This window comes from Dromiciops gliroides, chromosome X (genome assembly GCF_019393635.1).
Source record: "Dromiciops gliroides isolate mDroGli1 chromosome X, mDroGli1.pri, whole genome shotgun sequence".
Lineage (NCBI taxonomy): Eukaryota > Metazoa > Chordata > Mammalia > Microbiotheria > Microbiotheriidae > Dromiciops > Dromiciops gliroides.
Window position 1 is genome coordinate 79,617,174 of NC_057867.1, and position 12,191 is coordinate 79,629,364.

Genomic DNA, 12,191 nt, shown 5'->3' on the forward strand with positions numbered 1-12,191 from the left:
AAACTCCTGTTGTCTGGCCATTACTGACTAGGGTTTTTATGAGTATATCCATTTAAGATGTGGCAGAGGGCCACTTAACCCTAAGCTTTCGAGATAGATCTGGAAGTTTCCCAGGTTGAGAGAAAATGTTGACCACGTTGGTCAAAGGGGACCCAAAATATTGATTTACTTTGTTGGCTAACTGTGAGTCAGTCTCTCCTCAAGTTGAATTGGCTCCCCTGCCCTCAAAGCCTTTGAGAAAGTTTTTATCCTCTCTCATAGAAGCTCAGAACCAGACAGGTCTCTTCTTTAGTAGCTCAGAAATACCAAATAGCAGGACATAAGGTTTATTTCTCTTAGTCCTAGCCCAGATGGCCACAAAGAGGAGAAAGGAGGCTCTCCCATGGGGCTTCTCCTGAATCACTGCAGTGATTGTACTTGCCCAAGTCATCCCCAGTTCTGGATAGCTACCTCAGTTCCTAATTAAGACCATAATAGGTGCAAGAGTTCTGTGAAAGTGAGGTGCTGGGGGGCAGCTAGGTGGCGCAGTGGATAGAGCACCGGCCCTGGATTCAGGAGTACCTGAGCTCAAATCCGGCCTCAGACACTTGACACTTACTAGCTGTGTGACCCTGGGCAAGTCACTTAACCCCCATTGCCTCACCCAAAAGAAAAAAAAAGAAAGTGAAGTGCTGTATACTAAATATGCCAAAGGGCCCAGTGCCAAAAGCTGAGCCAGGAACTACTGTCTTAAATACCAGCCTAATTTCTACCAGGTCTTCTCAAGTTCTATTCTAGCCATGCTCACAGAATAGAAAGACTTTGAAGAGACTGACTCATCATCCATTGGAACATTGGAGATGGTTGAGTGCCAGGAGGCTGATATGGCTAAGAAATCTGACCTAGTAGGTGTCTCGTCCATCCTAATATCCAAGAGTCTCTCTCTGTGCTACATGGGAGTTGTCATCATCCTGTTGACTGTGCTAGATTGTTGGGCAATTCCTCAACCCAGAGGTCCCAAGATCCTCTGAGAGAATAATTTCTTCTGCCTTTGTTCCGTTGACTAAAAGTCAATAAATCAGAAGGCTATGTTAGAAAATTAAAAAGTTTAATGAGTACCAGGTGGTGGTCAGTTGCCACTGAACAAAGGGAGATACATACATATATGGATAGGGTTGGGTTTTGTTTTTTCTCAACCTTAGGACAATATTAGGAGGCAGCTAAGTGGATCAGTGGATAGAGCACTGGGCCTGAAGTCAGGAAGACCTGACTTAGCAGCTGTGTGACCTCGGGCAAATCACTTCACTTCTTTTTGCCTTAATCTACTGGAGAAGGAAGTGGCAAACCACTCCAGTATCTTTGCCAAGAAAACCACATGAATGGTATTGGTGTGATATGATCCACTGGGTCACAAAGCATGGGACGTGACTGAACAGCTGAACAACAACAACAAGGCAGTATTATGTGCAGCAAAAGGAAACTATCATGGGAGACTGCTCAGACACTTTCCTTACTTGGGAGCTTAAGTAATAGGGACAGGATGTCAGGTGATTGGGGGAACTTAGAATGTTTGGCATTCCAACGACATGGCCAGCCATTTGGAGTAGTGTTCTCTGCAGTAGTTTGAATGCTTGGAAGTTCAGCTCGAGAAAGAACCTCAATGTCAAGTACCTTATCTTGCCAGGTGATCTTTAGAATCTTCCTAAGACAATTCAAAAGGAAGTGATTTGGGGGCAGCTAGGTGCAGCAGTGGATAAAGCACCAGGCCTGGATTCAGGAGGACCTGAGTTCAAATGTGGTCTCAGACACTTGACACTTACTAGCTGTATGACCGTGGGCAAGTCACTTAACCCTCATTGCCCCACAAAAAAGGAAGTGATTCAATTTCCTGGGGTGGCACTGGTAGACTCTCCAGGTGTCACAGGCATACAACATTGAAGTCAGCACAACGGTTCTGTAGGCCTTCAGTTTGGTAGGCAGCCTAATACCTCTTCTCTCCTACACTTTCCTTTGGAGCCTCCCAGACACTGAGCTGACTCAGGTTATCCCCCAGGAGTTCAAGGATGCTTCCATTGTCCATGTCTATAAAGGAAAAGGAAATAGATTGTCCTGTGACAATCACAGCGGGGGAGGGGGTCTCTTTCTTAGTCATTTATTCATTGCTGGCAAGATTCCTGTCAGAGTCCTCCTTAATAGGCTGATCCTTCACCTGGAAGATGGTCGTTTACCTGCCAGCCAGTATGGCTTCAGAAAGGGCTGAGGAATGGTGCTTGCTGCCTGACAACACCAGGAGAAATGCCAGGAGCAGAACAGAGGTCTGTACGGAATGTTTGTCTATCTGACCAAGGCCTTTGATACTGTCGGTCATGAGGGCTTATGGAAAACGATGTCAAAATTTGGTTGCCTGGAGAAGTTCATCAGTATTATATGTCAGTTTCATGACAGCACACTTGCCTGAGTTCTGGGAATGGGCCAGTCACCAACAGACTGAAGCAAGTCTGTGTGCTTGCTCCCATGCTTTTTAGCATGATGTTTTCAATGAGGATGAAAATAGCATCCAGGTCGGCTGTCACACTGATGGTAAATTATTTAGCTTGAAAAGGCTACAAGCCAAGACTGAAAGTAGAGGGAGAGTTGGAGCATGATTATTTGTTTGCAGATGAGTGTGCATTCATTGTAGCCTCTGAAGCTGAGATGCAACAAAGTATGGACTGATCCTCTGCTGCATGTGATAATTTTGCCCTAACAGATAATACCAAGAAAACCCACGTGCTCCATCAGCCAGCACCACCCATCCATGGAACCATCAGTTACAGCAAATGAAGAAGTTGGGGGTTTTTTGGAGTTATTTTTGGTTTTTTTGCAGGGCAATGAGGGTTAAGTGACTTGCCCAGGGTCACACAGCTAGTTAAGTGTCAAGTGTCTGAAGCTGAAGCCGGATTTGAACCCAGGTACTCCTGAATCCAGGGCTGGTGCCTTACCACTGCGCCATCTAGCTGCCCAAGAAGTTTTGAATACCGTGGATAAGTTTGCTTACCTTGGCAGTATACTTTCCAGGGAGGTTCACATTGATATCCTGGGGATGCTTCCAACCTATGGCCAAAATAGAACCCATTCTCTTGCACCCCAGACCCCTTTTCTCAAACTTCCCTGTTCCCATTGAAGGTGATTCTTCTAGTCTCTCAGATTTGTACCCTCAGCATTATCGGCAACTCCTCACTCCTCTTCATTCAACCAGTCGACAAATCCTGCGTTTTTATCTCTACAACAGCCCTGTGGTGTGTCCCCTTTTCTCTACTTACAAAGCCACCACCTTACTTCAGGCGTTTACCTCCTCCCCATTAGGGCTGCAGTAGCCTCCAGTGGATCTCTTGGCTTCAAGTCGCTCCCCACTCTAGCGTTCCTCCACACAATTGCCAAAATGATTTTCTTAAAATGTAGATTTGACTATGCCACTCCCCCATTTGATAAACTCCAATGGTTCTCTGTTGCCTCCAGGATGAAATAGAAAGTACTATTTGGCTTTTATGACCTTTACAATCTGGACCCAACCTTTCTAGGCTCATTATCAGTTACTCTGCACCCTGTGATCCAGCCAAACTGGTCTTCTCTAGATTCCTCATCCACAGTAATCCATCTCCCATCTCAGTACCTTTGCACTGTCTGGCCCCACCTTCCCACCTCTGGATAATAGAATCCCTTACTTCCTTAAAGACACAGTTGAACCACCACCTTTTGCTTGGGGCCTTCCCTCATTCCTCCTGCTCCTGCCCAAATGCTATTCCCTCCCCTCCTTCCCTATCTACTTTGTATTCAACTCCCTTATATTTATTCTTCATATATTTACTCAGAACATACTTCTCTGTGTACACATCTCTCCTGGTAGACTGTCAGCTCCTTAAGGGGAGCAATTATTTCATTCTTTGTATTTGTATCCTTAGTACCTAGCATAGAGCTTGTCACATGGTAAGCACTTAATAAGTTCTGGACTGTTGGTTGGTTGCTGGTGCATTTTGATCAGCTGTGTGGTATTCAACAGTCAAAATAAGATGGCAAAATTAATTTCCATGGGGCTGTGGGGGAGGGGGAGGGGCAGGGCTGGCCTTGGATAGAAGGTCACTGACAGCTGGCTGGTTTCTCTCTTTTCATGTTCCTTTAGGGTGCAGAATGACAGTGCCTGGAAATATAAGAAAGTGGTTTTCCAGGAATTTGCTGATGGTTTCTTTACAGAGCCTCTGGATCGTGGGGAGCTGACTGAACACCTGGGGCTCCTGGGGCCATTTATCAGAGCAGAAGTTGAAGACTATATTGTGGTGAGTTGGGAAAGTATCCATCAAAGGAAAAATCTAAATGATGATGATGATGACAACAATGACAACGACGATGACTGACCCCCTCTGGACTACTTTTCCAACTTGTACCCATACCCTCTGTTTGGCACTGGTGCCCAACTGTATTGGCTCTGCCTCTCCTTTGGATCCACCAGTGTCGCGGAGAGGGAAAGCCTGCTGCATGGGCAACAGCTCGTTTTCCATATTGATCCGCCCAGGCCAGCACCCTGGAGAGGACACTCCAGCTACTCCTCATGGGGTAGATACAACACGGGATGCGGCAGTTACTGGTTATAAGTCACTCAGGAGCTGCAGCTGGGCTCCCGTATCAGACTGCACAGCCACACTGTGGCCTGTGGCTCTTCAAGGCACTGATCCATGGTCGTCCGCGACTGGTGGAGGCCTACTACCCATACCCACAGGTCAGATAGGCTCCTTTCTGGGGACTTGAATTTTAATCCTGATCTAGACATTGAATAACTATGTGACCTTGGGCAAGCCACTGTTCCTCACTGCTTTTTCATCTGTTAAAGAAAAGAGGGGGTATTACACACAACATATGTCATACATCCTGAGATTGTTGTGGGATTCTAATGGATGATGTCTCTATAATGGAGGAGATGGGGAGTAAACAGCAGATCTCACTGGGCTACTCTAAGGTCTACCCTGTAGTCTACCACCCCAGAGCTAAGCATATGCCAAAAAACATCAGCAATAGCTAATAATAATAATAATGAGGGACCTATACCCTAGATCAACTGGGCAGTGAGGGTCCCTCTTGCCACTGATGTTTTCCCACCCATGGGGAATCCAATTTCTCCCAGATTCTACTGGTCTAGGAATGTACAAAAGCCATATATCTCCATAGTTCACCCAAGACTGGGTTTAGGTGGTAGAATAGAATCCTTCCCAAGAGGCAGTGAGACATGTGGAGAGGCTAGTACATCAAATATAACGGACTCTTTGATTCACCAACACTGCCTAGCAAAGATGCCGTTTCTTGGAATGGCTTGCATTTTTCCATTTTCATTCAGGGAGTTGTAGTAAGTTAATTTATCAACTTCGTTTGAAGTTGATATAACATATGGATCTCTTACAGCCTGATTAGAAAATAAAGTAGAGCTTTATTTATATACCTTCCTGGAAGAGTCATTGAAATTCTAGATGAAGAACTTGTTCCTTAAGGGTTTTCAGAACCAAAAGTTTTGTTCGTTTTGTTTTTCCAAAATGAACTGGTTTCATCTTGGCTGCCAACCAGAATGAATCTTAACCATTTGCCTAACCCAATTTTCTCAGGAACACCAAGCTTTTGTGATTTAAAATCTGTGTGACTGGGAAGAGGGTCCATCTAGCAGGGTGGACTGTAAAGAGCCCCTGCCCTGAGCCCAAATCCTGTCTCTGCTGCTGACTTCCTATTTGTGTCCTTGGCACATTACTTCAACTCCTTGGGCCTCAGTTTCCTGTTGTTTATGATAAGGGTCTTGGACTCCAAGGCTTCTGAGGGCCCTTCCAGATCTAGAGCTAGGATCTTATGGTGACATATGAAAGAAGGAAGGGAACAAACATTTATTAAACACCTATTGTTTTCAGGCACTGTGCAAAGTATTTTACAAATATTCTCTCATAGTAGCTATTGTCTGCTGACACTCCCCTTCTTTCCTCAAAGAATTCAGTGCCTGGCTCAAAATCTCTCTTCCCAAACTCCTGCCCTTATCCTAAGAGACTTTTTTTCCCCTAGGAGACTTTCAACATCCATATTGATGTTCTCTAACATTCTAAGCTCTGAGTTCCTTATGTTTCCCATCAGCTCCTCCTCTACCCCACTTTAGCTTAGACATACCCCTGATCTTGTCATCACCCACAAATGGACCAGCTCTATGCTTAGGAATTCTGAAATTTCCTTATCTGATCAAAATCTGTTGTCATTCAATTTCTGCCAAACCTGGTTCTTTTTTCACTCCATGCCCTCTAATCCCTCAACCCTTCAGTTCTCTCCCAGACCTTTGTACCCACTCACCTCTTTTTTCCATCTTGATCCCTTGGTGAACCAGTTCAAGTCAACACTGTCGTCTTCTCTTGAGTCTCTTGCCCCTTTACCCTATCACCAATCTTGTCCTGCCAAGCTTCAGTTTTGGCTCACTCCTACCATCCTCTGCCTTTGCTCCTATTGGTGTGCTGTTGAACATAGCTGGAGAAAATCATACAACTGTTCTGACTGGGTCCACTATAAATTTATGTTATATAACCTCAAATGGGTCCTCACTGCTGCTCAGCAATCCTACCTCCCTTATTGACTCACTCTCCCATTCTCCACAGAGGCTCTTTCACTTTCTTTTCTTTTCTTTTTTTTTGCAGGGCAATGAGGGTTAAGTAACTTGCCCAGGGTCACACAGCTAGTAAGTGTCAAGTGTCTGAGGCCGGATTTGAGCTCAGGTCCTCCTGAATCCAGGACTGGTATTTTATCCACTGCGTCACCTAGCTGCCCCAGCTCTTTCCCTTTCAAACCTTTTCATCACTCCCCAAGCCTCCCATGGTTTCTCTCCCCCCAACTTCTCAGCTGAGAACCTTGCCTTGGATTTTACTGAAAAAAAAATTGAAACTATTCACAGAGAGCTCTTTCTGTCCTCCTCCTAATCTCATCATTCAGATGCCTTCTTCCACTGTCTCCTTTGTCCTTGACTTCCGTGAAGAGAGAGGTGACTCTTCCCTTTACCAAGGCCAACCCTTCTACCTGCACAAGGGATTCCATTTCCTCCAACGGAGTATGCGCTCTGGCATCTCCACTCTTTCACTTATCTTCAATCTCTCCCTGTCTACTGACTCATTCTCTGTTGCCTATAAACATGCCCATATTTCCCCATCCTCAAAAAGCCCTCACTTGATCCTTCCACCATTCCTTATCTGTCTCCTTTGCTGGCTACTTCTCCAAGCCACACCCACTAACTTCAGGTGTCTCCCAGGGCTCTGTTTTGGAACCTCTTCTCTTCTCCCTTTATACTATATCTCTCAGTGATCTTATCAGCCCCCATGGATTCAATGATCATCTCTTTGCTGATGATTCTCAAGACACCTCTGACCTTCCGTCTCCTATCTCCAACCACCTCTCAGACATCTTGAGCTGGATGTCTTGTAGGCATCTTGAACTCAACATGTCCAAAACAGAACTCATGTTCCCACCCAGACTGTTCCCTCTTCCAAATGTTCCTAGTATTTTTGAGGTCACCACCATCCTCCCAGCCCCTTAGGCTCACAATCTAGGAGTCATCCTGGACTCCTCACTATCTCTCAGCCCCCGTCTAGGGCCTGTCAATTTCACCTTTGTAGCATCTCTCCTCTGTCACGGCCACTCCCCCGATGCAGGCCCTTATCACCTCACACCTGGACTATTGCAGTCGCCGCTAGGGGACTCTGCCTCCTGCTTCAGGTCTCTCCCCACTCCAGTCCATCCTCCTCCATCCAGCCACCAGAGGGATCTTCCTAAAACACAGATCTCACCATGTCACTCCACATATATGTACTCATTTGGTTCCCTATCACCTCCAGGATTAAATACAAAATGCTCTGTTTGGTGTTCAAGTCCCTTCATCTCCTGACTCCAGGTTTTTTCTCTGGCTGTCCCCCCTCTCCCTGGCTAGAAAGCTCTCCCTTTCCACCTCTGCCTCCTGGCTTCTCTGGCCCCCTCCAAGTCCCAGCTAATATCCCACTTTCTTCAGGAAGCCCTTCCTGTTCTCTCTTCATTCCAGTGCCTCCTCTCAGAGATTATCAGCAATTTCTCCCACCTACAGCTTGTTTTGGACTGTTGTCCACATGGTGTCTCCCTCATTAGAATATAGGCACCTTTGAGGACAGGAACTGTCTTTTGTCTTTCTTTACCTCTCCAATGCTTAGTTCAGTGCCTGGCACATGGGAGGTGTTTAAGAAATGTTTATTGATATACTAGCTGTGTGACCCTGGGCAAGTCACTTAACCCCAATTGCCTCACTAAAAAAAAAGAAAGAAAAGAAATGTTTATTGATTGATTGATCTGTGATCCAAAGTAGGGAGAAGAGGTGGGCAGATCCAGGGACCCTCAGAGGTCTGGAATGAGAGAACCCAGAGAAAATAGCCATGGAAGTGGGACTAAATGGGGGGAACAGGCTAATTTTTTTTTGGTGAGGCAGTTGGGGTTAAGTGACTTGCCTAGGGTCACACAGCTAGTAAGTGTTAAGTGTCTGAGGCCAGATTTGAACTCAGGTCCTCCTGACTCCAGGGCCAGTGCTCTATCCACTGTGCCACCTAGCTGCCCCTAAACAGGCTAATTTAATAAGAAATGTGCCCAGGGCTATTACTTCATTTGGTGGAGATGTTTGTATCCTTTCTCTATTGCAGGTCACTTTCAAGAACCAGGCTTCGCGACCTTATTCCTTCTATTCTAGTCTCATTTCCTATGAGGAACATCAGGGGCAAGAAAGTGACCTTAGAAAGAAAGAAGTGAAACCTGAAGAGACTGAAACATATTCTTGGAAGGTGGAGCCCCATATGGCCCCGACCGACAAGGAGTTTGACTGTAAGGCCTGGGCTTATTTCTCTGATGTTGACCTGGTAAGTGCTGTTTCCTAGCTAACTCCTCATCTAGAACTAAAATAGTTGGAATGGTCTGGCATGTCACCATTGTGCATAAGGTCTGCCCGACACATGCCCAATGGAGATGAGAAGAGGTTGGATACTTCGACACTTCAACAATTCTGTGATTTAGTGTTAGTGTTCAGTGTTCAATTCCAGCTTGGTGGGCATGTCCAGTTAGTCCAGTTTGGCTATTCCACATGTTGATCAAATACTTAGCTAAAGCCATAAATGGCCTGCCTATCAAATTTGTGGATGACAGAAAAATATAGTAGGGGAGGAGAACATACTCAATGACAGGATCCAAAAAAGATCTTAACAGGCTAGAAGATTGTGTTCAGTTCAGAGCTCCAAGTTTTAGGAAGGACATTGGATAGCTTGACAGTTTCCCAAGGAGGATGAGTGGCAGGCTGTAGATCAGGGCTGCCTGGGAGTGGGATGGATGGCACCATGGAACTCTTCTCTGGTTCAGCTACTGCCTGACAAGTTGTTCTTCTGACTCCAGGCTTCAGTCTCTGTTGAAGTACAGAGCCCTGGGAAGGATAATACTTGAGGTCAAAGTGCAGACCTCCTCATTTTGGAAAGAGAACAGGACCTGGAGTCCAAAGACCTGGCTTCCTAGTTCAGTTACATCTTTGGTCCTCAGTTGTTGTTGTTTTTTCCTCATTCTTCCTTTCCCAGGAAAAAGATCTACACTCAGGGTTGATTGGGCCAATACTGATCTGTCACCCTGACAAACTGAATCCGTCTCATGGCAGACAGTTGACTGTCCAGGAATTTACCCTGTTCTTCACCATCTTTGATGAGACCAAGAGCTGGTATTTCGCTGAGAACATGGAGAGGAACTGCAAGCCTCCATGCAAGGTCCAGATGGATGACCCTAGTTTTCAAAGGAACAACCGCTTCCATTGTAAGGAAGGACCGTGGCCATGTGCTTTTGTAGCTATAGCTGTCATGTGTCCACATGACAACAGTAGATACAAAAGTACTTGGACTCTATCTTTGGTGTAGAGGCACTATCTTTCCACCTAAAAATGTCACCCTTAGGCTCCTTTGCATTCCTCCATCTGTATCTTTCTGCATAACTTGAGCCTCTTACCCTCCAGCTTCTTCCATAGGCCAAACTCATCTTCCCTGTGTTTTCCTTCCCTAGCAATCAATGGTTATGTAAAGGATACGTTGCCTGGATTGGTGATGGCTCAGCACCAAAAGATCCGGTGGTATCTGCTTAGCATGGGCAGCAATGAAAATATCCACTCCATTCATTTCAGTGGCCAAGTATTCACTGTGCGGACAAAGAAAGAATACAAAATGGCAGTCTACAATCTCTATCCTGGTATGAGCTGGCCCATGATACTGCTGGTGACCACCTTCCTCCTCTTCCCCAGTCCTTCCCTTATTCCAGAGCAACTTCTCCTGAGAACCCTTTGCCAGCTGACTCCACCCAGCTGGCATCATGCACTTCTACATGTGCTTTAGTTTGTACTGTAGGAACTAGTATGTAGTGATCTGTTGTTTGGCATATGTTTATAAGGCTTTCTGCATATATGTATGTGTGTACATATGTATATACATGTGTATGTATATGTGGGAGTGGCTGAATGTATGTGTGTGGCCTGTGTTCCCAATGAGCTTGCTTATAAGTATAGGCCTGACATCTCATTTTTTGACATCACCTCTCCAAATGCCCTCATCTGTGGGAGGCATAAAGTTATTCTGGTTCCTTGGATGGCTAGCATGAGCCATTGGATCATAAAGCCAGTGGGACTCACATAGAGCCTGTAAAGATGGCCCCCTGTGGTTTGGGAGGGCCTGAGCCAAATCTCTTCTTTCCCAAGTTTCCCATCATGAGGGAAAGATCCTCTTTCTGGTCCTGAGACTTGATTTGCCACCTCAGCACACAAATAACCCTGACCTCAAGAGAAAATGAGGTCCAGAATTGGGCCAGGGGAAGGCTCCCTTTTGAGGCACAGTCGCATGGGCTTGTCACCAGTAAAAGAAGTGACACAAGAATCTTTGTATGCGTGCAATAGTGAGGAAATATCTGTCTCAGAAAGAGTCACCTCTCTCTCATGCCCTCCTCCCCATTTCTCTCTTAAAAAGGTGTTTTTGAGACGGTAGAAATGCAGCCCTCTCAAGGAGGATTGTGGCGGGTCGAGTGCATGATCGGGGAGCACCAGCAGGCTGGGATGAGCGCCATTTTCCTAGTGTACAACAAGCGTAAGTAGCTCCGCCTGCTTGCCTCCTTAGATTGCTTGCTGTCCTAGGCTTGGGACTCTTAGAACCATAGAGCATTTCCTTTGAAGGGGCCTTTGGAGAGGAGGAAAGTGAGTCCCCCAAAGGCTAAGAGGCTTAGCTAAGGTCAAGCTGGCAAAGTCTCAGTAACAGAGCTGAGACTTGGATATGGAAATAGGCAAAGATTGATTCACTGAGAAGTACCACTGCCCACCCAGACTTTTTGAGAAGCAATCTTTATCATATATGTTCCCGGTTTGAAATGGCCACTGAACACTAGATGAAGTTGTTTTGTTTTGGTTTGGTTTATAAGTCTTATATAGTTTCCAGTTACATCAGAGGGGGGGAAAAGGTACAATTGGAATTTACAACTACCAAAAGAGAAAGGAATTTACAGCGGCCAAAAGGGAAGATAAAGATTTACATTTCAAAGGTATGTTTGGGAAATGTATAGTAGGCTAATGGAGAAGTAGGGGGTTCAAAGATAACCGAAGGAAAATGACAACAAATCAAGTTGTAAATTGGTACTGGAGCTAGTATGGTTATCCTAAAACAAGCCAGAAATTCTTTCACACCTAATCAGGATTGTAAGTCTCAGCTAAATTCCATATGATAAGGACAACTTGAGTAGGTTAGGTGATTTTCCTTACAAATAAAATGGCCATATTGGAGCCAAATAGAAAGGAAATTAAAAATTCTTGTGATGTCTCTCTTCTCTCATGGATGGCCCCAAGGGTGAGAAGCAAGTGTGTGTGTGTGTGTGTGTGTGTGTGTTTGTGTGTGTATGTGTCTTTGTGAATTCAGTTCAATTTAATGAATGTTTACTAAGGGAATCTCAAAGGAGATATTGCTGAATGATTTCTGGAGGTGACAAGAAGGGGGAAGAAGACTCTTAATCCTTATCTGGTATATTGGGAGCCATGAGCTATGTATAAAAGTGGTGGGCACTCCATGAGGCACGTAGGGGCATTGCTATAGGGTAAGCAGCTCCAATTGCCTGTGTGTGTGCTGTCTTCCTTAATCATGTCATTATGTTAATTATCC

At 45.4% G+C, this 12,191-nt stretch overlaps 1 protein-coding gene across 1 annotated transcript in view; it reads left to right on the forward strand.

Moving 5' to 3' along the window:
- The window catches only part of F8 (coagulation factor VIII), an 88,260-nt gene that overhangs the window by 60,010 nt on the left and 16,059 nt on the right, over nt 1-12,191 (forward strand). Inside the window, exons 15-19 of the mRNA XM_043974747.1 lie at nt 4,139-4,292; nt 8,679-8,891; nt 9,594-9,822; nt 10,066-10,248; nt 11,016-11,132. Coding sequence (XP_043830682.1) covers nt 4,139-4,292; nt 8,679-8,891; nt 9,594-9,822; nt 10,066-10,248; nt 11,016-11,132 — 896 coding nt within the window. The remainder of the gene's footprint in view (nt 1-4,138; nt 4,293-8,678; nt 8,892-9,593; nt 9,823-10,065; nt 10,249-11,015; nt 11,133-12,191) is intronic.